At 35.8% G+C, this 24,972-nt stretch overlaps 1 protein-coding gene across 6 annotated transcripts in view; it reads right to left on the bottom strand.

Moving 5' to 3' along the window:
- Positions 1-24,972, bottom strand: part of LRCH1 (leucine-rich repeats and calponin homology (CH) domain containing 1) — a 68,890-nt gene that overhangs the window by 4,223 nt on the left and 39,695 nt on the right. For 3 of the 6 annotated variants that reach the window (XR_001414537.1, XR_001414539.1, XR_001414538.1), the window contains 4 exons: positions 21,459-21,568; positions 17,602-17,739; positions 15,270-15,347; positions 7,099-7,356 (listed from right to left, as the gene is read on the bottom strand). Coding sequence is in view for 3 of the 6 variants with exons in the window: in XM_014966040.1 (XP_014821526.1) it covers positions 15,270-15,347; positions 17,602-17,739; positions 21,459-21,568 (326 nt within the window). In the remaining 3 variants the exon portion in view is untranslated. The remainder of the gene's footprint in view (positions 1-7,098; positions 7,357-15,269; positions 15,348-17,601; positions 17,740-21,458; positions 21,569-24,972) is intronic. The other 3 variants (XM_014966040.1, XM_014966041.1, XM_014966042.1) reach the window with 1 other exon arrangement.

Below are 24,972 nucleotides of genomic sequence, written 5' to 3'. Positions count from 1 at the left end.
AAAAAAAAAAAAAAAAAAAAAAAAGAGAGGGGGGGAAACCCTAAGACTGAAACTATTTCTACCTAACATGTATGATTCTTACAAAAAAAAAAATAAAAAATTGCCAATCTCATGTTTTGGAACATGGTTCATATCAAAACCTACAGTATTCTGATTCTCAATAAATAAGATTAATTTTTTAAATTATTGGAATGCAAATCAGATATCCAAAGTGAAATGCTATTCCTTCCATTCTACTTCTTCCCAGTGCCCTTGCACAGTAGCTCCTGCTTCACAGATTTGGTGGCCCACAATGTGCCAGTGTTTCATTAGTCTTCCATGCTAAATAAATGGCATTAAATAATAATGCTCGCTGAATCCAACACCTGAAATCTAAGAAATTAATGTTACAAGGCTGAAGAGCAGGGATTGAATCCAAAAACCCAACCTCAAAACAGCCCACCTTGCCAGATATTTATGTTTGAGAATATTCTAAAGTTTTCTATTTAAGCCAAATTTGCTGAAAACGCCACAGCTACATATCTTTCCTTTAGAAAAAATTAAATTCTAAACTCACTATTTTTGTGTCACCTTATAGTACTCAGAACCATTCTGTCATGCTTTCTTGCTAGGAATTTTGCAATTGTTTATAAGCACATTTTCACTAAAAGCATAAAGGACTGCATGCCCCATTTTATATAAAAAAAAAAGTCTAATAGAATTTTTCTCCTTTTAAAGAGAATACATTATCTAAATCTTTTAAGTACCGTATAGTAATCCAGTTTGTATAAAACAACCTCTCTCTCCTCTTGCTGTAGTTACAAGACATATATTTAAATAAGGAAAGCTATTTAAGGAGGTCTATAAAAAGTAGGACTGTACAACTGTGTTCTAGGAGAAGTTTCAGAGAATAGTACTTTTCCTATATTATACATCACTCTTTATTAGTTCTTGAAACGTGTAAAATTGACAGCCTTCTCTTATTAAGCAGAAGGTGGAACTTGGTTAATATTTTATAATTCTTCTGTTAAACATGCGGCTACAATGAACTTTCCAAAACTGACAATAAGACCTACGCCATCTCCTAAAAATGGCAAACTTCATCTTAACGTGTCACGAATCGATTCTCTTATCTAAGCCCTAATCACTATTTTCAAAGCTTTGGAAATGGCTTTCATCAACCCTGCCTCACACGCTTTTCAAATCACAGCTTTAGAGCAATGCATTTAACTCTTCTTGGAAAAAAAGAAAAAATCAAATCCTGCCCAGGATGGAACCCAGATCACACTGATAATCAACTCTGCTTTCTGCAAGGCAGCAGTTGCCTTGGCCAAGACCCCGGGTGTCTCAGGCCTTACGTCCAGCTGCTGTCCCTGCAGCACAGTCCATTCTCCGTGCTCTGCCTCACTCTCTAACCCACTACAGCTCTACCCGGGGACCACTGGCAGCGGAGCTGTGAAGCTGCAAACCATCAAGATTCCAAAACTTCCCTTAAATCCTGGCATTTTGAGACAATGTGCCTGACCAACCAAGAGAAGAACTCACCCGTGACTCCGAGAAGACTCAATCTCACGCATTTCTCCTCACCTTTGGTAAGATTTCTGTCCCTTTTATATTAGCATCCAACTCATCACACTTCAATAGAGTAGTATGAATCGCCTCTCTAAAAATACCCCTGATGAAACCATCACTGAACAAAACCCAGACAGACAGACAGAAGAACAGGCTCAATTCTCAAGACCAGTCTAAAAATCTTTAAAAACAATTGTGGCGGGAAGGGCTGCCACCCCACTCATAGCAGAGTGAATCTCTCTCTTATCTGCTATAAAAATGAAGATCTACATTTTTCATGTAATTTTTCTTCCTGAGAACACAGAGGAATTTGATTATTTGTTGCAAGCAAACCATTTTCTACAGACACATAGCCCATTTGGAGTGGATAAAGATGTTTCCAAACTCCTCACGAAGCAAAAGAACAAACTCCTTTTGATGGGGAAAAAAAAAAATAAAATCCAAAAGAGCACAAAGAGGAGGCAGCAGCCAAGAGGCTGAGTCCCAAAGCGTCCAAGAAGTGCACCCAGCAGCGTACACGGGTACGTGTTCTCACCAGAGCAAGTTTCTAACCCTGGAACAAACCATCTGGTTTAGCTGGTGTAAAAGAAAACAGGAATACACAAGGACACCAACCCCACAAGGAGGATACGTGACACGCCACACAGACACATCTATTTTCTTTGACAGCAGACGCCTTCAAAGTCAAGATAACTGGTCGAATTGGTTAATGCTGGGGCAAACAGCTTGACAAGGCAGATGCAGTAATTCATTATCAAAAAGTGATTGTTGCCAGGGTATCACACGGGCAAGTAGTAAAATGACCACATCATGACACCAGGAGCCAGCTACACTCATTCGCAAAAATATAGAGAAATGGAGTTCTACAATTTAGCAAGAGCCTTTCTCTTTCTTCCTTGTATTTACAGAATATGAGATTTCAGATCTAGAGGGAGGGAAAAATATTCAGAAGACAATGAAATACTGCAATGTGTAGCTTCTTAAAGTACAAATTAAAAAAATATGTCTATGTGATGCCCATCATTTAAGTTTTGGAGCCAACTACTCTGAAATGGAAAGTCACTAAAAGAAATATCAGGGCCTTACATTGAAACAAACACGTCAAATATATCAAATCTTGACATTTTGTTAGGTCAGGGCCAAGCTTTCTTTCTAATGAGCTGAAAAAACTGTAGCAAACATTTACTTTCTCATATATCTAAAGCAATTTGAAATTCCATATTTTTATATATATTTTCCTTATCCACTATTACTGATCATGTCTGTAGGTGTCCAAATGTCTGGAAGTTACCATTTGAAGTACAAAAGAAAAGAGCAGATCAAAAAGCACAGCAATTCAGGCTATAAGTATAGTTTGTAATTATTTTCTTTTAATTTACAAGGAGAGATTAGTCTGTGTTGGGAAGTACACACTTATGATGAGACTTGATAAAGCAAAAAAAACCCAAAAACCCTAGTAGCTCAACAGTGCAGCTGCAATTCTGAATTTGGAACTATAGCCAGTTAGATATCTAAATATAAGAATCTTCTGAATGTGCAATAAATTGCAAATTTTTACAGAACTGTATTTGCAAATGGTGGGCCTTGGAGCCCTTTACAGCTACTGGCCTTGAGCTGTAACATTTTAAAAGCAGACCATACATTTCACCAAAAACACCTCACAGTTTCATTCTAACACACTTCAGAAAAAACAAGTGACTTGAAATTGGAAGGAACAGACAACTTAATGAAGACAGACACACACTGAACAGTAAGAGAAAAAGTATACTTACACTTGAAATATCAACTATACCATAACCTTATACATTAAATTCTGAGAGATAAAGTGAAGGAGTGAGAGTGTCTTGTATCAAAGTAGAATAGGTTATTACTTTAAAGTATTGTTATACTGCTTTTTCCTCATAAGGCAGCTGGAAGTGAAGGAAATAGCAATAATCCACAAAACCTGCTCTACCATTTTTTTCTAAACCTGCATATATGACTGTTTTCGTTATTTTATAACAGAAGTAAACCGCCAAGAACACTTCTTCTTGTGAAAAGCAATTATGAAGCAATAATTTGGAAACCCATTAACGTCTATAGAGCAGAAAACTGGACTGAATATTTGCTCAGGTCTAATTCAATCCTCATTCACAGTAAGTGCAGCCTTTCAGAGAACTTATTAGGAACACAATGGGATCCATATAGTGCTTTAAGTTGCAAAAGTTTGCTAATACACATTTGAAGGACTACTATGCTGCATTATTCTGCACTTGAAAATATTTATCTGTTTTCTGTCGCAAGGAAAAAGAAACCAAATCCTCACACCAAAAGGCCCCTTGTAATCCAGTGCAAACACATTTTACCTGCATGCGTATTAAATTAATTAATCACAGTTTGTAGTTATTGCTTTACGGCAGTAGGGATGACAGGACATTCACAGTACAGATCGGAGTAGACATATTTATGAAGAAATCACAGTTTGAAAATCTCCGATGACTGTTGCAATGGAAAAAATTGAATGGGGAAATAAATGGTGGAGCAAATATGATGTTATCAATGAATTTGTGGGTGAACTACAGCATACATGGTTTTCAAATCCAAGGTCATCAAATTAATCACTAACAGCAAGCAGTAAGTACCAACTGTATATAACTGTACATCTCAATACTGAGATCTCAGAGGTGAAGAAACACCAGTGAGTTGAACTGTTTGTTTCCTAACCACTAAAGCCCCAGGAACAGCAGCACAGAAACAGGACTCTGAATTTAGCAAGGAGCCTGCTGAAGTAGATTAATGAGCTACATATCACCTGCCCATTTAGTGGGAGAATTACTGGCTTCAGGGATGGGCAGGTGTGTATTTTTCACACTTGCATTTTGTTTGAAATATATTTTGATAAACATTACTGCGTTCACACTTAGAGAAATGTAAGGGTACATTTTATTATTCCTTTCCCTGTAAAATTGATGTATATCTGGAAGTGCTATTAATAACCCAAAAAAATACAAAATGGGACAAGCTTCATGCATGGCAGTAAGGCTGTGCTTGTCATGAAGCAAGGATGTTCATCTTTCACAGTCGGGTTCAAGATGGCTTCAATTCCCTAACTACAAGAAAGCGTCTGCAATGTTCCATTTTAAGTTGAGAACAGTGAGAAAACGTACTAATTTTAACTAAAAGACAACTCCGTTTGCATGGTAGGCATATGTAAAGTTAAAACTTTGGACAAGTTAGAGAGTTACACATCATTGTAACTGGGATATGTTCAGTTGGTCTGCACTGGCACAACAGTAGTTCAGTTTCTAACTCAGTGCCTGGTCTGATAAAACATTTAAAAACACTGAAGACATGAACTTCCACTTCTGCACACCAGAAAAGCAAAACACGCTGCTCTACTACTTCTCTTACCTCCCTCCCAAAGCTACTGGATACAGTGGATAATCAGACATAATATTAGACAAGGAGACGGATGTGTACTATAGGATGGTAGCAACAACTTTCACCAACTTTCTAATTTCAAAAAATGTTAAAATATACTCATACAGGCAGATCAGTACTATATGAGGAGCGCACAACACAAAGCATTGACAGAGACCTCTGTGCCACTTACAGGAGCAAAAATAAAATCCCAGCCCTAGAGAAGACATCACTTTTGTCTCAAATACCAACACCGGATTACAAAGAATCATACAATTAATAGATTCTGAACTGAATCAAGCTTTATGCCACTTTCTCAGCTTCCCTAGAAGAGCAACAGACAACCAAGATCAAGACAAAGATCTGCTGGAAGTGGAAGCTTAAATGTCAAGCTCCAACCCTGAGTAAGCAAGTGTCTAGTGTTGGCATCACAAAAATTAGGCACACAGGTAAGAGACAGGTTTGTACATTTTCCTCAAGTACCGAGAACCTAGAAGCACTCAGTGAACTCATGCCTGGTCACAAAAGACACTCTTTACAATAGAGTTGTTGTATGTGTGCAATGGAAGCTGCTAGACAGTAAACCCTCTAAAAAAACTGGATTTATCCATCATCTGAAATTAATTTTTCTATCTAAAAATACATATCTAATTATATATTTCATCCTTTTTATATATGTATATATTTAAGCCATAGAAACCAGGAACAGAACCGTATTTAGAAGTTTTCTAATAAAATTTTACAAGTATCTATGGAATGGGGATATTTATAGTATAACACTAAATCATAACCATATGGCCAAAACAATCAGTAATGTAGAAGTTTTTATGCTAGTTATCCTCTAAAAGTCTGTAGGTAATTTTTTATATACTAGGAATGAACTTATTTATTTTACAGCCCCGAAACTGAGGTCCCCTTGGTTAGCCGGCCTGAGACTGAATTGTGAATTTAGTCAACAGCATCTAGGCCAATATTGCAACATCAATATGGATTTATAGTCAAAGCTAGTATTTTTCAATTGATTTTCATTTGTGTATTTCATGCTGCTACGTGGTAAACAACAGCAAAAAAATTTCTCTTATTCCCGTTTTGCAACAGAAGAACAGATCCCAGCACTGGAAGGGAAACGGAGGTCATCAGTCCAGCACATTGACCATGGGCAATGTCCAAACATACTAAAACACCTCCTGACTAATGTTTGTCTGACTATTCTGTACAACCTCATAGGATGGAATCTAGAGTCTTCCTAGAGGATCTCTTTTCCTAGCTACATTGTCTTTGTTACAGTCGTTACACAAACAAACAAACACGACCTGCATTTTCACAGGTGATGAAACAGAGACGAGATAGTGACGCGACTCGCTTGAGGTCACACGTAAGAATGGCAACAGCTTATTCTCAGACTGTCTTATTGCATCACACTGTACTCCACGGTCTTCATCCTGAATCATTCTAAAGTCACTGGTATATTACAGTTGGCTCATATCCACTATGAATTTGTTGTAACATAGCCAGTGTTTAAAAGCACTTCATTGCTGCTTTGGGTGACAGAAGAAAAAAGATTATTCTATGGAATCTGGAGGGAAACAAAATCTAAGTAGGAAAATATTAACTACTCCAGTACAGAATTTCATCGGAACAGTAGAGCTGACCAACAATCTTTAAAGTTACAGTACTCTTGTTGATCTAAAAGATTAAAAAAATAACAGTAATTCAAAAGTTAGTTCTCTAAGTGCTCTCAACACAAGTATGTTGAGATAATGGGCACCAACTCAGAAAATACCATCATCTGTTGGAAGTGCCACCTCAGTTGCTTCAATGTCTGGTTGAATTCTTGGATTTTCACAAAAATGCTCAGTTCTGTTTAGTTTCTGATACACATCCAGCCTACACCCAAAAGTGGGGTAAGAGTAGCTTCACTGATTTAACACATTTAGTGTGTAGTGTAGGCAACATAAAAAAAAACAACCTATAAATAAAGAGGCACATAAGTTCTTAAACTAGAGCTGGAGGGGGGAGAAGAGATGGGACTCGTCTTCAAGATCCTACTCCCTCTCTCCCCTATTGCAAGAGATTAATAAAGATATTACAAAGAAGGGAAGTGAGGGAAAGGGAGAAGTTTGTAAGACAAAGGAAGGAAATAAGTACCTGTAATTTGTCAGAGACAAAGCAGAAAGTTTGTGTGCACATGCGAACAGGTTATGCTGTTAGCACATTCCAGTGATAAGTTATATACATCAAGACTATAAAAAGTATGTGGAAAAGACAAAAGCCTATTAGATCCCAGGAGCGAAAGGTAGAAGTTGATTGTGGGGTTTTCTCCCCGAGGGCGAGCAGAGAGTCAACAGTCTTTCGAATGTGATGAATATCCGACTGCAGGATGTCATACGGAGAGCAGAGGTCAGCCTATCCCGAAGGGCAGCCATTAGAACAGAAAAAAACAGTGCATAAAATTAAAAATACAAAAATAGAAATATATTGATAAATAAATTATCACAGTATTCTAGCATAAACATGTAGGAATAGTTTCTTGCTAGTATTGCCTTAGTCACTAGACACCCCAGCCTTATTTCCTCTAAATATTGAGGCTATCTTATAATATCAGAATATTAAGATAGAAGAGCTCAGGCTTTCAAATCCTTCCAAACTTATGCCCGGACTCACAAGGGCGAGGATGTGCATGTGATCCACTTATTCCAATGAGATGTGCACACCTCTGTCCATCGGGGCCTGATTCAAATGCTTAAATGGAACCAGTTGTAAAAATCTAACTTATACAATAGCAAACAGTGGGTTAGAAAGCTGTTAAAAGCAGAAGCAGCAGCAATATGAAGCTTCAAGAACAAGTACTTAAAGAAATTGTTATAAGTATTTAAAATTCTCTAACATAATAAATAATCTAAAACTTGGTATTCAAATATCACCTTAAATGATGCCCTGGGATTGAAATGGAAAAAGTCAATATAGCACTAACTATACTTAATTTCAATAAAGCTTCTAAATGGAAGAATTTCACACTAAATTCCTTAGGTAGCATTTTAAAAGTTATTAGCACGTTAGCTTCCCAAACTTTTTTTGGAAAGTATCAGTGACTTCATGTAACAATTCACTCTAGACTAGCTATACAAAATGAAGTGTAATAGGTAATAATAATAATAATATCAATACTCATACACAATATTTAACATTAAAATAAAACCCAGCAAGAACTAGTACTTTTAAAACTCAGAGAGATACCATTTTACACTGCAAATGAGGCCTTACTATTAGCAAAAATGGTAACTATTAATGAAATAAAATTACATAAAGTAGAAAAGAGATCCCCAGTTTCAGAGGAACACTGGTTATTTAGTAGTTTTTCAGTTTCACTTGCTTAATGAACTGACAGCACACCCAATAAATGAAGACATGGAAGTTCAGATGTCTGTTTTCTGTTAGTGCAAAGGTTCAGCATCTAGTTGGCAATAAATTAAAACTTCAAAATACTTAATTTTGTATTTGTATTTCAGGCCCTTCTGTCCTGAAAAGCGACTAGTGAAACTGGAAGTCAGAACAGTCATTCATACACAAAGAAAAAAGTGACACTTCTTTTTTCTTTTTTGCTTGCCATGCCTGGTTCTGGCTTTAAGAGGAGTTAAAAGCTGCAAAATTTTAATTTTGTTCCTTAGGCCAGCAGATACATAGAGGGGGGGAAAAAGACTCTGCCTTGCAACAACACTGCCATTTTTACAGTCATTTTTCAGAATTTTTTCAACTCAAAATTCTAGCAGGATAATAAACTTCAATGCAATTGTATTTGGCTTTTTCTAAAGGATGACAACCCATAGACAGAACAAAACATGCTGATTTGTTTAAAAATGAGATAGGAGTAGTACTGCGTTCAAGAACATCTACATCCACAAGCTGCTTACAGAGAACGTAATTTTAGGGCAAAGAAACTTTTCACAACCACAAACTATGTAATATATTCCACTTTACCAATGACACCAATAAACCCAGCAAATGCTGGATTAATTTTAAAATAGCATACGAGACTCAGTTCCGACTTGTTGCAAATATATCCCAAAAACAAATATCTAAGATACATTGAACTTAAAACTTATGTAAAAAATTTGATAGAACTTTAAAACAAGGACTTGTTAAAAAAAAAAATAAAAATTGGCCAAAAAAGGCTCCCAACAGTCCATACTGCAGTCAAATGGAGAAGGAAGCAATTTCAGAGTTACAGAATGAGAGCTGGTAATAGGTTGAATTTTGACAGAGATTGAAGAACTTGCTGTCCAGAGATTAAGCTACTAAGCAGTACACAGGAGAAGCCAAAGCATAAAGAACAGCCAACACATGCAGAAGAAACTTCCTGTGGGAACTGCCATGCTCTGCTTTACTGAAATTCAGTGAAACCTGGGGCAACCTGAGAAACTTCTGATCATTTTGGCTCATTTTTGGGTGTTCTGTGACAACGGATCATTTGGTGTTACGTTCACACCCTACTAAGTAAAATGTTTCTATTGTATGTATTTTAAACTTCAGTAATGTACCGTATTTCCAATTAAGTTACCAGAATTTTAGAGAAGCTGTGAAATGAAAATACCAAACTAAAACATGACATCATGACATAGTGAAAAATTACACGATCGCCACCTAAAGTTTCAAAGACAACCAACCACCCAACCACCCATAACAAGCACTGCCCTTTCCATTTAGGAGACTGAAACTATTAACTAGTAAGAACTAAAGAGATACATATATTTAAGCATTCGATTCATGGACTGATTTGTTATATCTGTGAAGCGACAGGATTAAATCATAGAGCTGCCAAAATCATGCACGCAGAATAAAGGCAGTAAGGCAGAAGTGGAAGGAGAAAAGCATAACCAGCTGTTTGTGTGCACAAACCACCCTCCTTGGACATGCTCCTGCAGGGACTGTAAGAACAGACAGCATTTCCATAACCAACCTCCTCAAATTTTGACCCTGGCCAAAAACCAGCCAAGAGCAAGTCTGCTGAAGTGCATTACTGAATGAAGTCTGTAGTGCATATACACTATGCTCGAAACACAAATGAAAGGAACCTCAAAATTATGCTTTCAGTACTCTTAATTGACAGCATGCTCTAATTGCCAGCATACTGAACCACTTAACTCCGTACTGTAGGCCAAATAGTGTCCATTACTGAGCACAGAGCAAAAGGGAGGAGAAAGGAGTCATACCTGATAAAAACTTACTGCAACTTCATGGTTGTCTCAGGATGAAACTATGGAGAAGTAACTGATTATGTGAACTGATGAGAAAACAACTGTAAAGTGGCAATGAAAATACACCTTGCATTAAAGTGAGAAACTTGATTACCATTTGAACAACTAATAGGTGGAGAGAATACAAAGTGCTTTACATTCGCAGCTTGGTTGCTTCTTTTACTTTGCTCTGCCAGGTTTAGACAAAAAACCCTCCTGCCTTTTTCCTGGTTTACTTTATTAGCAATTCCTACACTAACACAAATCACATTGATTTTTAGAATAATTCTGGCTGATGTTGCAACGTAGTAGAACTGGTTTTCAGAGGAGGAGGTGAGATACAGTAACAGCTCCTGTTTTCAGGACTTGAAAGTCACAGGAAGGGACACAGCTCACAGCAATGTGAGTCTTCATATGGTGCTTTGAGATCAGAAAAGCCAGTTCAGCATGTGTCCGTCAAGTAGCTGACTGAAAGTTAGAGAGATGCCAGAAGTCTGTCATTCCCACCTTACAAATAACTTGTCCCACTGAACCCTGCCGCGCCGCTACTGACGTGCTGGAACACTGAAGCTCCATAAACCTGCCATAACAACTGCCTGTGAAAGGTTTACTTTTATCACTACCTTTTATCAATAGAAATTACCATTCTAGTATTAATCATGATAACTTCGGCCCTTTTTTAAACTTTATGAAGATTGACAAGGTGTATCTGTGTACGTGGAGAAAATATTTCTTTCCTTTTTTTTTTTAAAATAACTCTATTTAATTTCTCTGACCTGAAGAGGCCCCATAAAGGGCCAGAAGATGCTCAAGTGTCTAAACTGTTACGATATTATATTAGTGTAAGTTGCAGATTATAAAAACTAATTTGTGTCTTTGTAAAAAGACAACTTCTGCATTTTGGCTCACAAACATTGAAAATACTTCGTTGAATTTCAATTTTGACAAAGTGCTTAGAAGGTCCTACTTCTGATATGCCATATTTGTTCAGAATTGAGAACTAGAGAAAATACAGACTAAAACTTTTGCCTTTCACATAACACATTGCATTTGGTTTACTTTGTTTTGGTCTAAATCTCGCTTACGATGAAGTTCCATTCGGCCCAGCACAAATCAGGTATGTTTTTTTCCTTTTCACAGAAATATTTGTTAACATTACTGAAAATGCAGAAGAAAAAAATGCTCTGTAATATGAATTACAAGAGTAACAATTACCAAGACCGAAAGCTAAATATTAGTTAAGTTATTGATTTGCAGATTAAAATGGGAAAGTCTAATTCTTTGCTGCTAGTATGAACACTGATTCATGTGGTAACTGTCAAGTTGAAGAAAAATATGTGAATATTTTTGTCTTTACTTACATATGTTGTTACTGGTTTCATGAAAGAGCAGTTGAAATCAAAACACTTCCGTAACTCTACATACATACTCATGTGATAATAAATAGACTCTCCTGATCATTTTTAACACCTCTGGGATGAGATGCCACTAAGAAGAGTAAAACTGCATTACAGCTGGTACACTTGACACTTTGGAGGCCATGCTTAAACACAAAGGGAAACAAATAAAAAAATTTGTTTTATGTATTTAAACCCAAAAAGGGAGAAAGGGTGGGTGCAATATAGATGGACAAGCACTATAGGTGGTGTCAATAGTGGCTTCATATGACACTAACAACCTACTCCAGTGAATGGCACAATTGAGCTACTGCATATCATTCTGAAAAATGCAGTAGGACGGGCACCCCTGCTCATCACACGTCTGCTGCCACTTGCTTATTCAACCTGTACCAGCCAAAAATTAAGAGTGTTTGTCATTCTATAGCTATTACAGAGGCGATTAGGCAATTTGACAGCTTTTAGTTAACAGTGTAAAATAAAGTCTTCTTTTGTACTTTTCTAGGTGAGAGAGATTTTGCCTTTTCTGTCATATATCTCCTGAGGGACACAGCAAAGACATTTTCCGAATCTTCAGGCTTACAGATGCTTACCTGCCACCATCCCTTCCTCATCCCAAACAATAATTATGTTTTGTCTAAAAAAAATTATAATTTACAAACATCGCTGATACCCTGGAATAAACAGAAAGGTTCAACAGGAAAAGTTAGTGGCAGAATTGGCCACAAGTTGCTTGTCCGACAATCCTCACACTTTGGATAGCCTCCCAGTGCAATGAGAGTCTTGTTATTTATTTGAAGGTCAGAACCACATGCTTAAAACATCCCTTTTGCTTATCATCCAACACATGCCTTCTGCATATGATCAGGAGCATCATATGGCCATTAACAGAGAGTGATTTCAGCATGGCACCCATTGTACTGAAATTCTCATCCAGCAGGCAATGGCTTTCTGACTCCAGCTGGCACACCATTCCAGAATCATCTATGCACCAGCTCATTCTCAAGAGCTGCTCATGTTCCTGAACTTCATATCTGCAATTCTTTGGTCAAGACTCCAACTCTCGATGCTTATTGTGACACATTTGGATACAGATACCAACTGCATTTTTCTAGATTTAAATAGACTTGGATAAAGTTTCCCAGGATCATTCTGAGGAAAGCAATTTTGACCCAAGAACCGAATGCTGAAAGCCACAGAAGTAAGAGACTCTGCACATCAGCACAACACAGTAATTACTCAGCTATTTTCTGGTTTTCATTTTACATAATTTGACAGGATATTATTCTAAACCTGTGGAGTTCAGAGAATGCCACGTATTCTATTCCATAAATAACTGAAAAGAAACCAACAGGAACTACGACAATTTAAAATTCTTTAAAAAAGCCATGCAGCAGAATTTCAAGTTAATTCTCAGGAACTGGACAAGGATGTAACTATCACAGAAAAGTCTAATACCTATGGGTATTGGGTTTCATAAGTGCAACCTATCACTTTCCCATAAGATGTTTGTTTTGAAAAAAGGAAATAATTCACTGCATTCCTTCTACTGGTTCGTCCAGTGTTAGGCCACGTACAACTCATCAACCCAAAGCAGCATTAAACACACCATCTGTAGTTCTTTAAAAACTTTGGCAGTTTACTGTCCAACTTGCTAACATACAACTTTGTAATCTTAATATACGTCCCTCCAACATGCAGCAAAACTCTATCATAGTTCTGCAACGTGGCGGATTTCACAACATACAGCAAATATATACATTTGCAAAATACCAACAGCTAACCAAAAAGATTATCCTCAGAGTACTTAAAATCTATCATAAATTTCCAATTGCAAGCCATTCATTTAATGTTGAAGAAAATGAGGAATGAGTTTTTCCTCTCAAGAGAAGTTAACACTTATTTAGGTTCACAAGGATGGTTAGTTTACAAATCAGACTGGTAAGACCTGGCCTTGTACTTAATGCTCTATACTCTAATGTGCTTAAGGCAAATATACTCTAATAAAATTAAAAAAAAATAAAAAACAGCTAAAAAAATCTACACTAATTTCAATGGAAGTATTAAAGAATAAATACAATAATAATAAATATATAAAAATGTCTATTCATAAAAATCAAAAAGATATTTTTCCAGAAAGCTTACTTACAGAAATACAGAATTAAAAAAACACTCAGAGCAAAGACTTAGCTTACCCATCTGTAATATGGCACTGCAAGGATCTTTGTAACTTTTTCTGGTTTATTTCCATTTCTGAAAGATCTCTTGACAACAGTGAAAGCAGCTCTTGACCTCTCCCTTCCCAACAGGCCATATCCAGATAAACCTGACTTGTATTCTAATTCAATGAATAATTCATGATGCATCAGAAGACAATGAATTTGGGGGCAGCTTAAGAAATGCTCCATGTCTATAAGCCCAGAGCACTGAGATTTTGATCTTCTCTGAAGTGAAATGTAACCTTTAATATCAAGTCATTCTAACATAATAAATCACATCATTACGAGAACTAAATCAGCCATTAAAACTTAGAGGCCCAGCACATAATACTGAATTCTCAAATTTCATTTATGATGAACCATTCAATGGAGTTCTAAGGTAAGTGTCTCCCCCTCAAAATTCCTACAAATAGCAAAAATGAACTGTTACTTGATCTCCTCCAAATCAAGTCCTAAAATATACATAAAATATAAAGAATTCAAATTGGATTTCTTTCCCAGTGTGAAATCTTTGCATTACCATCCGCTCCCCAAGGGGATGGTGAGGGAAATACACACAAAACATCCTTTTGTTCCAGCATTCTTAAAACACATACTAAAAAGAACTCAGTCTTAATTATATTGTCATACGTAGGCAACAACACAGGGAAAATACATCATGCAATTTCCACATCAGATTAAAAAGGCCTTGTATAACACTTTTACCTTCTTCTGAGGGTCATGTATATGAAATTAATTTTCTCTTACTAGGTACTTCAAGACCATAAGGATATCTTTGAAATATTCCCAATGAAATTCCAGAATTCATTGCATAAGTTATAAAAACATTTTTCCGTGTTAATACAAGAATAAATTACATGATGAATGCTGCCATTCTTAAATGAGAAACAGGAAACACCAAGCACTGCAAATTTCCTGAAACACTTAACATCTACATTCTAGAACAACCTTATTGATGTGTACATTCCATACTTAACACACAATTGTGTTCTTCACGTCACAGCAGAAGTGTTTCAGTACAGGAGATGAGTGGGTTATCATTCACTTTTACGATGCATACTATATAGTACTTAATATTGTATAAAAAGGAAAATTAGTAATTAAAAATAATTAAGTTCATATTCTAAAAGAACTAGGTAAAAATGCAGTTATGTTACATAACAAAAAAAAATCCCAAACTTTTGTTCAGTTACATATTACCATATTCCTTATTTATTTTCCACAGTAAAAATAAGGAGGTATTGGGGATAATAATGAGTTAGTAATTTAAGACAAAATTTGCAATTCTTAAGTGTTATGACTTACATGCACTAAAGTAGTATTAAATCATGTTATTTAAATATTTTTTTAACATTATACATCTTTGTGGCTGAAAAACCATAGTTCATAAAGTTATCCTTCAGCTATAAAGCAATTAAGGTGTTTCGCATTTTTGATCATCTAGATATGACAGACTTTAATTAAATTACCTCTGGTATCCCCAGTTTTCTACATGCATCCAGAAAGTTTTCCACATTTCTCCTGCATTTGGCCATGCTAAGTTTAGGCTGTAAAGAAAAGAATAGTTTAATAGAAGTAATAGTTTACAATAGAAGAAGTCAATAACATTCATTCAGTCAAGAAATACATCTATTGCATTTTTCTTGTACTGATGCCTTATTTCCCTATTTCGCCGTAAAATAACCCATAAAATTCTGCTTAACTTTTTTTCTGCCACTCTAAAGCCATCATGCCTACAAATACAATCTGACTAATTAAGTTGTGGATGCCACGTGGTTTTATTTAGTTATTAAAGTCATCATCACATTTAGATCTCTACTTGTTCACACCAGGCTTGTGAGGTTCTAGAACCTGCCTCTTAACGATGATTTGTGACAGACAACATTGATTTTCTGGACAGCAAGTAAACTGATGAAATATTTCAACATACATCATGGGGAACAGACTTAACTTTAATTAACAGGCTCTTACTTTTTAATATTTATGTACTCACAAACATATAGTAACTGTACACAATTTTAATTCCTCTGCAGAAGAAATTTCCTATTATTATAGAATTTCAAATACTTCCATAATTTGTCTCACTCGGGACTATTCACCAAATAGTTACAGAAATGCCACGTTACAAAATAAAAACCAAACCCAACAACTCACTATTTTACTTTTTCAATGGACAATGTGAACCACTGGTAATTCCTGAATATCCACTTAAACCAAGAATTCACTACAGTAGGAGGGACTTCACAGAAGTAATTTTCTAGGCTAAAGTAATTTGATGGCTGTTTCAAGCAAGAGAACATCATCAATGTAAAGTTGAAATAAAATTAAAATGGATTTAAAATATTTGCTTTTTCTTATGGAAAACACCGCAAGATTTTTATCTTAAAAAAATTAAAAAGCAGCAACAAAAATTAAGTTTTTGCCCCAGAAATTCAAGTTTCATATTCTGGCAATGTCATATTTTTACCAAAGACAGAAGTAATTTAAAACTAAGTGACAGTACAAGAAACTCCACAAGACCATCTGAAAAAATGTCCTTTTCTTAACATCTGTCTTCTTGGAAGTTCTTATAGATTTGCTCTGAAATCCACATGCCATTCTCAGAATTGAGTATCAGACTGCACATGGCAAATATTTACCAGTATGTACCTTACAAAAAAAAAAAAAAAAGTTAAATATTCTAAAAACATACAAAACCTCTTCAGAACCAGACTGGTATCAGCAATCTGGAACAAAAATCTGATCAAGAAAAGGACATCAATAAACAGAGAAAATACTAAGAAAATTATGTTTCAAGAAACACAAACAAGAAGATTACACAGTTTTTATGTCCTGAAATCTTCAGGTCCTTAGGTTTGGCAAGCCAATATTAAACAACTTCAGCACATGTTTCTATTCCATTCTGTCTTCTGGCAAAAGGAATAATTTCTACATCTAACCCAATAGGAACAATATGCTAATAAGTTCTGTAAGTACTTCAGTTACGTGATATCTGCCGAGCCAGACATTGCTCAAGTTAACCTCATGTTTCTCCAACCAACAAACAGGGGGCTAATTTTCTTTTTATATGTCCCTTAAAAAAAAAAAAAAAAAAGGTAGATATTCTAAAAACATACAAAACCTCTTCAGAACCAGACTGGTATCAGCAATCTGGAACAAAAATCTGATCAAGAAAAGGACATCAATAAACAGAGAAAATACTAAGAAAATTATGTTTCAAGAAACACAAACAAGAAGATTACACAGTTTTTATGTCCTGAAATCTTCAGGTCCTTAGGTTTGGCAAGCCAATATTAAACAACTTCAGCACATGTTTCTATTCCATTCTGTCTTCTGGCAAAAGGAATAATTTCTACATCTAACCCAATAGGAACAATATGCTAATAAGTTCTGTAAGTACTTCAGTTACGTGATATCTGCCGAGCCAGACATTGCTCAAGTTAACCTCATGTTTCTCCAACCAACAAACAGGGGGCTAATTTTCTTTTTAAAAGGGTCTCCTATAATAAAATCTTGTAAACATAGAATTTCATAGTGTACTGAACACAAAGGGTATTGCTAGATCAGAGAGGCAGGATAATTATATATACACACACACACACAGACTATCTCTCTCTATAAAAAAAATATAAAAATTAATGAACATTTGAAGTTGTAATAATGTAAATCTTGCCCCTAACAGCAAAGAACATTCATTGAACAACAACCTGGTTTATGTAACCAAATCTCTTTTTGCAATAAACCAGTAATTTTTAAACATTCTTCCCCCAACCCCAACGTAATAAGAAACATTCAACTTACTACTGCTGGTGAAGGTACATGAATACTTCCTACAGACCGAGGACGAACGTGATTTACTAAATGGCAGAGAACCACACCATCCATCAGAGCAGATCCCAAGTCTTCAGGCAAACAAATCTTTAGTCTTGTTTCTATGTTCTGCAAAAGTAGAACACAAACACACTTTAATATGGAAATGGATGAAGGGGGAAAATAAAGGAATTTATATCCTCATCTTCTCCCATGCTGGAGACACACTGCCAGTTTGGAGTTCCATTTTACCAAGAAACACACTACCTTTATAACACGTAATTCTTCAAAAACTAAAAGCCAACTCACTCTACTCACTGTTGGTCATTGAATTACGTAAAATTCTTTAAAAGAACTCAACACTTCAAATGCTGCATTTATTTTTATATATACATATAAAAACACATATTCATGCAATTAGCCTTGGGATAGGCACTACATGTGGCTCCTTTTCACCATTCTCTCAATTCTTCTCCTTAAAGCATCTCAAATTTTATTGTCAGCACTTTGAATCAGCACTATATTATGTTAATCACTGTACAAGCAGACAGTAAAAGGCAGTCTTTCTCCAGTAGCCTAAAAATTACTTACGAAGCATTAGAGTGATCAGAAAGACAGGTAAGGTAAGGCAAAACATTCAGATTTAAAAGAGAATTTGTGGATACTTGTTAAGTGAAACCAAAGTATTCATGGAAAAGAATCTGATATTGCAAAATAAACTAGCTTGAAAACATTGGAGAGTTTTCCAGAAAAAAAACCCCTGCAATAAGATTGTTACATATGAGGAGTTTCCTAAATTGTGCTCCAATCTTGAAAACGTTCCAACACTATACTTCGAGATAACTCATAGATTAATTCCCAGAGATAATTACTTCCATTACCTTAAAATAGATATTTCTTATTACTAGTTGAACCTCCTTAATGTCATTATTCTCTATTAATACATTACCTCAATCTATGCTGGGTGTTCTAAATGAAAATAGATTATTCTCTTTAGAATCAAAGGAGAGTGTAGGTTGGAAGGAATTTCTGAAGGTCACTTTGTCTAATAAATTTGAGATTAGACCAGAGCCTTCGTTAAGCTCTGGATATTCGCAAGGAAGGAGATTCCACAACATCTCCAGGTAACCTTGTTCAGTGTTCCAACCATCCTTATTGCAAAGAATTTTCCCCTAATAGCTACTTGGAATTTCTTTCTCTACAATTTGTGCCACTGCCCCTCACTCTTTTTGCATCTTTGAAAAGCCCAGCTTTATCTTCTCTATTATTATTATTATTCAGGCAGTTGAGGACAGTCATATGATACCCTCAGCACTCTTTTCTCCAAACTTCTTCCTTGTACTTCCTTTGTTTGAGTATCCTCACCATGAAGTAGCCTCCACTGAACCCACTCAGGATTTTCATTATATTTTCCCAGTTTTTCTTTTACTAGACACACTACTCAAGTACTTGTTTGGCACTTGGGAGACCATACATACAAGGGAGTGCATCACATGTACTAATACGTTTTGCTTTCACCTTGGATTAATTCATACATTAAAAAACATTCTTGCTATATGAGATATGTACAGAAAGTTATACATTAAGAATATATTTGAGACTTTTTTCCAAATATGTTACATCAGGTTTATACAAGTCAATGAATTAAAACTTCCTTCTCTTAAAGAACTGATTTGCCTGTTGGGAGACTACTCAGTATAGATCAGGGTGCTTTTCATTTTTTATGAGCACAGCGCACCTACAACACTATTTCAATGCCAGTTCATGGTTTAAGACTAGGTTTAATTAAAAGTGAAGAGTTGAAGAAGTGTATCAATTCTCTTTCAATTTTGTCAACAGTGAAAAACTGCTTTTTCAAAATCATGCATACTACAGCAGCAGATAATTTGTTCCACTTGTCCAAAGTATTGGATTTTGAGCAACAAAAATCAACCAGTATTTCTTGCTAGACTTTATTGCTCAAGAGTAAGTGGTGAATCACTCTTGAAATGACAACTGTCTGAAGTGACCACAGATGTCTACAAAATCAAATGGCTCAAATGGAGGAAAAAAAAGTATGTCTTTGCAGAAAAAAAGTTTTACGAAATGGAGCAATTTCTGTAAAAACACACCATTCAAAAGAAAAGGGGGGAATGTATGGAAGAAGCACCAAAGTTCTCACAGTATACAGCTCAGGTGAAGCGGCTGAACTAAAATTAACTGTGCATTTAGATTTCTAAATAAGGAACCCGAGTACTATACCAGCTGTTCCTTCATGTTTAGTGCCCAATTTGGTTAAGGCTGCAGGTTCTGTGGAGTCTCACTAAATTCTAACAGACCACAAAACAATTCAAAAGCAAAATATACAAACAGATACGTTTATTCAATAAGTATGAACTTAATGACTGTTACGTTCTGGGCTTTCTTCTTGCATGGTACATAATGAGACGGTCAGGAAGTTGGTTCTCTCACTAATGGACCCAGTATACCAGAGTAAATGTTATTAATTCAAACAATCTCATTATGTAATTCCAAATAGGGTCAATCTTCTAGCTTCTGTCACCAATCCTTGACTTGTAATCAAACTTCTCACAAGAGACAACGGAACTTTCATTTCAGGACACAATGCTTCAGGGCAAGGACAAAGAAGGATAGTGCATGCAGCTGAAGGTCACTAACACAATTAAACCAGTATTACTGGTAATACCTAATAATAATACAGTGTAGGGAAAGGCTTATTAAGTCTCCATGATCATGCCCAATACGGTGAATAACCTTGTTCTACTTTTCACTGGGAGAATTACCTGAAATAATGCACAAGGCAGGAACCTTGAGGACATTATTTTTAGGAACAATTGCTTGGGGACTTGCTACATGCTTGTGGCAACTCTTAAAAGAAATGTAAAAAGCTGCATTGACACTGCTGACTAGACTACTCTCAGAACTACATCCTATTGCAGTTTACTACTGCTAATTCAGTTTTCTTCTCTATTACCAACTGTCTGTCTCATCCAGCTCCTGCATCTCATCCTTTTGGCACCATCCAAGCTTAGAATTGGTAATATACAACAATGAATCAGCTACACTGAATCTTCAACAAGATCTGTTCTGTTCAGAAATTCAGCAAGGAAAATTAATCCAGACTTAAAGCAGGTGAGGGCCTGAGGTAAGAGAATGAATACCTAAAAGTCCTCATAGTTCTACATTGAACAACCTGCCATCTAAACACTATTTGGTAAGAAGAAAAAAAGTGAACCCTCTTACTTTAAAATTAAAAAATACTAGACATATTATTTAAGATAAATCAGTAATTTTGGAATTAGTCATTCCATAAAGCTAATGACAGAAGAACAATCTTGGCATTTGGTTGCGATATCAAAGTCACCTAACACATCTTCAGGATTTAGGAGTTTAAAAGGGCATTTAGGAGTGCAAAGATACCACCCCTTCTGTTGGTAACATGATATAAATGGAAACATGGAGAGGTTCAGGCTCACAACATTAATAGATTTCATCATGCCTTTACTTGCTAAACTGAAGTCTTCTCCGGCTGTTAGGAAATAGTTTCTAAACCCTCATCCTTTCTGATGTAATTAAATAAATTCTTGATTCCACCAGTTCAAAGCATGCTGTTTAAATGTACATCATTTCAGTAACTCCCATTAAAATTTTGCATTTTTACAAAACCTTTCCTGAAGTACAGGCATCTGACCGTGATAAAGCACTTCAGGAATAGTCTCATCAATGTGATTTGCAGAAGTAATATTGCCTCATTTAACCTTTTTATTATTCTCCTACTTAGACAGCTTTCTCAAAGGAAAATTAAAAAGTACATTCCATTAGCACAAATTAATTCTACCAATACGTACCTCACGGAGCTGTTCCACAAGTTCTCTCTCTTCTCTCAACTGCTCCATTTTCCTTCGAATTGTAAATTGGGGGTCTATGGATTCCAAATTTCTTTGTGGTCTTAAGAACACTATGATTTTAAAAAAAGACAGATTTTAGTTTAAAAACTAACACTTTGGCTTATTAATTTCTAAATGAAGCAAAATCCTTAGGCACTGCCTCCAGAAAAAGCTGTCAGAAAATTTGTCTGTCCTCATGAGGACAGAAAAAATTGATCTTGGATTACAATCAAAATAGAGATTTTCAGGATACTGCTCTGAATGGTATCATGTGCCATCAATGGAGAGGATAATTTTTCAACCGAATCCTAATCTCAACAGGCAAGGTTTTTCAGATGATTAAGCACCAGCACTGTCCCTTAGAGACTATGATCTGCACAAAACTTTGTATCTAACCTGGCAGGAAACACTTATTCCTTGAAGGAGAACCCTCTCCTACAAGAAGCCAAATTGTGTAACAAGCTGTGACAAGCATCTTCCTACATAGGACAAACTGCTTATAGATAAGGTTATACTAAAAAAAAACCCCACCCACCAAACAAAGACTAATGTAGGCAGATTTACCCATTCAGTAAGTCTGCCTACGTCAAAAAGTCGTGTTGCAAATGTAGCGTTGCACAAACTCTTCACAGTACTCCCTCCCACCAACCCTACTGCTGTCGACTGGATCACTTTGCCCACGTATATTACATGAAATCTCTCTATATATGCACCTCTACACTTCCTCTTTTCGTGATCAATTACTGTTGGGAATGGTTCCAAAAAACAAGAAGATGCTCAAAATACATGTCAGCTGTTTGCCACTCAACTTATAGGCCAACTTGATTATTATGGAAAATAATACTTCTTAAAAGGAAGAAGCATTTTGCATTACTGCTCTCCTGCATTCCTCCTTCCAAACATGACACTCTAAGTACCAATTAATTGGGTGGAAAGCACAAAGCCTAGAAACCTCAGCTTCTACATACAGCTCCTGCTCAGTCTCAATTTTATTAATTGATGGACATTAAAGAAAGAGAAGATAATTTCTGGGCCAATAAGTAACAGAAGAGGAGTGCGGAGCCTTTTGTTTCCTAAAAGACACATCAGAAAATTGGAAATATAAGAATTGCCAATAGAACCTACCAGAGGAGTGAAAAACGTTGAATTATTCATATGTACCTATAGAAAGGTACACATGGGTGTAATCACGGTAATTCTGATGTTCCGTTAAAAATTGTGGCACATCAGTCATTTTATTTTGGTTGTGATTTGAGTAGTAGGCTGAATTTTAAAAATCAGTTCTCAAAATATGTAACAAATTAAAAAATTGAACTCCTGGTACAAGGAAATTTCATCCAGATTCTGGCCAAAAGTAAACTGTTTGATGAAGTTCCCAAGTCATTTCAGAGCCAACATACAAAATTACAACCTCTGGCACCTAGGGCTCAAATAAACATGACAAAGTTTCTGTAGGATAAACACTTTGAAATCTCAGACACCAGGAATCTCACACCTAACTGTGTACAAGTTGGTTAAGTAACAAAATTAATAATCTAAGGTATTTTTCTATCCAAAGGGACAGAGAGACACCACCTAATGGGCTTCAGCCAACAGGCATTAGTTCTTTCCCTTATTTACTGAAAAAGGATCTTAAGGCAACAGACTCCTTACATATCAAGACAGAATAAACTACGGCCAGTTACTAAACTTGCTTCTTTCCACTTCTTGCCTCACACACTCAAAGTTTTATCTTTTCACAAGCAACTAAGATTTGCTACACTGCTGTGAAATCAGTAATTTTATGAAATACCATATTAAAGGCTATTTGCTGAACAAAACTGCTTTTAAATAGAACACCTAAATATTACAGCTTTATGTTAGTAAACATTATGCTTTTTTAATGTCATCACAAGTCCCGCTGGCAGACTAGGAGAGCATCCCGGGCAGAAATCCAGATACCAACTGCAGCTCAGTTCCCATCTCCAGGTGGACTACATCGCTTCACCAGTACCACCACTCAGAAGGACCTACACACAGGTGCACACATCATAACGGAATGCTTTCATTATGCCAACCTCCCACACATAAGGTGAGAGTAGCAGAGCCATGCCTTCAGATGATTAAGTCCACGGTTGGATTGACATTTAATCTTTGTTGAAAGCAAACTGCAAGCTCAGAATAAAACTCTATTTCCAAAGCACAGCGTATCAAAAGATATGTGCTGCTTAATATTTTGTACAGAGGTGTATGTGTAACTATGACTGCACAAATCCAAACATACAAAGGTTGTTAACTATAACAACTATAGCTAACAACTATAACTTGTTGTTATGAAGTACAACAATCCATGTACTTGATTTAAGTACGTCATTTCAAAAGCATTACCTATCAATTTACACAATTTTAAGCTAATTAATAGATTGGTAAATTTCTGATGAAGCACTTCTATATGGTAAAAATTAAACAATTAAAAATATCTAAAATGTTCTTTAATAAGCTATGTAGTAAAACATATAATTTAGGACAACTACAACAACAAAATTAGCTGCCAAGTTTTCAAAGTGTCCTCTTACGCAGGACTTCAATTAAATTCCAGAATTATATTGAATTAAAATTTCATAATTAGCAAAAACATTTACTCAAACAATTTGAGACTGCTCCAAAATTTTTAAGAGGTGAAATAAAAATATCTTATCACATTTATTAAAAACTATAATTGCACTTAGATTTTAATTTTTAAAATAGTTCATTGTACAACTCTAATAATTGAGCTTTGCTGCCTTTCACGGATGAAGTGCCTAGATAAAACCATGCTTGAAGAGTAATACCGTATTTAAATGGTATTTAAATGCCACTGGAGCTCTATTAGTAGAAGCAACATTCCAAAAGATTCTCTATGAAAGCATTAGCTCATATTTATGTTCAGTTTTGGAAGTATCATGGCATTATCATGGAGTTCATTCAGTTTGGCCACAGCTATCTTTGTTTAAGCCTTTGCTAAGTCAATATGAATGTCCCAAGCACACTTCCTTCTGATTTCAGACTACAAACATTAGTTCATGAAAAGTAAATATCAACATTCCTTATCCAATCCTATTCATGAATGAGACATATTCCACCACGAGGAAAAAGGCAGGCTAATCTCAAGGCAGTGGGAAACTAAAATTAAAATTTTCTAAATAAAATAAGCTTAACTGATTAAAAAACCAAAACCAACCAACCACACACTCAAAAGCACTAGTTATAAAAGAAAAAAGTTCTAACACAGAAAATTTTGGCAGGCTCGAGTATTGCTTGCTTCTCTGCATTACCCCCGTTTTCCAGCAAGGGGAGCCCACACCCCACACACACCTGAAGGGCTATTTTTTACTGTTTCCAATAGCCAGTTGCTGCTTTCTGAACCCATGGTCAACCAAAGTTATTAGGTAATCCTTGTTCCAATAGGTATTTGTTTTTTTTAAAGCATTTTGTACGCTTCTCAACAAGTTAAATG

This window comes from Calidris pugnax, unplaced genomic scaffold (assembly GCF_001431845.1).
Source record: "Calidris pugnax isolate Ruff unplaced genomic scaffold, ASM143184v1 scaffold20, whole genome shotgun sequence".
NCBI lineage: Eukaryota > Metazoa > Chordata > Aves > Charadriiformes > Scolopacidae > Calidris > Calidris pugnax.
Note: the sequence above shows the minus strand (reverse complement) of the source record. Positions and strands in the feature narration are given on the sequence as shown.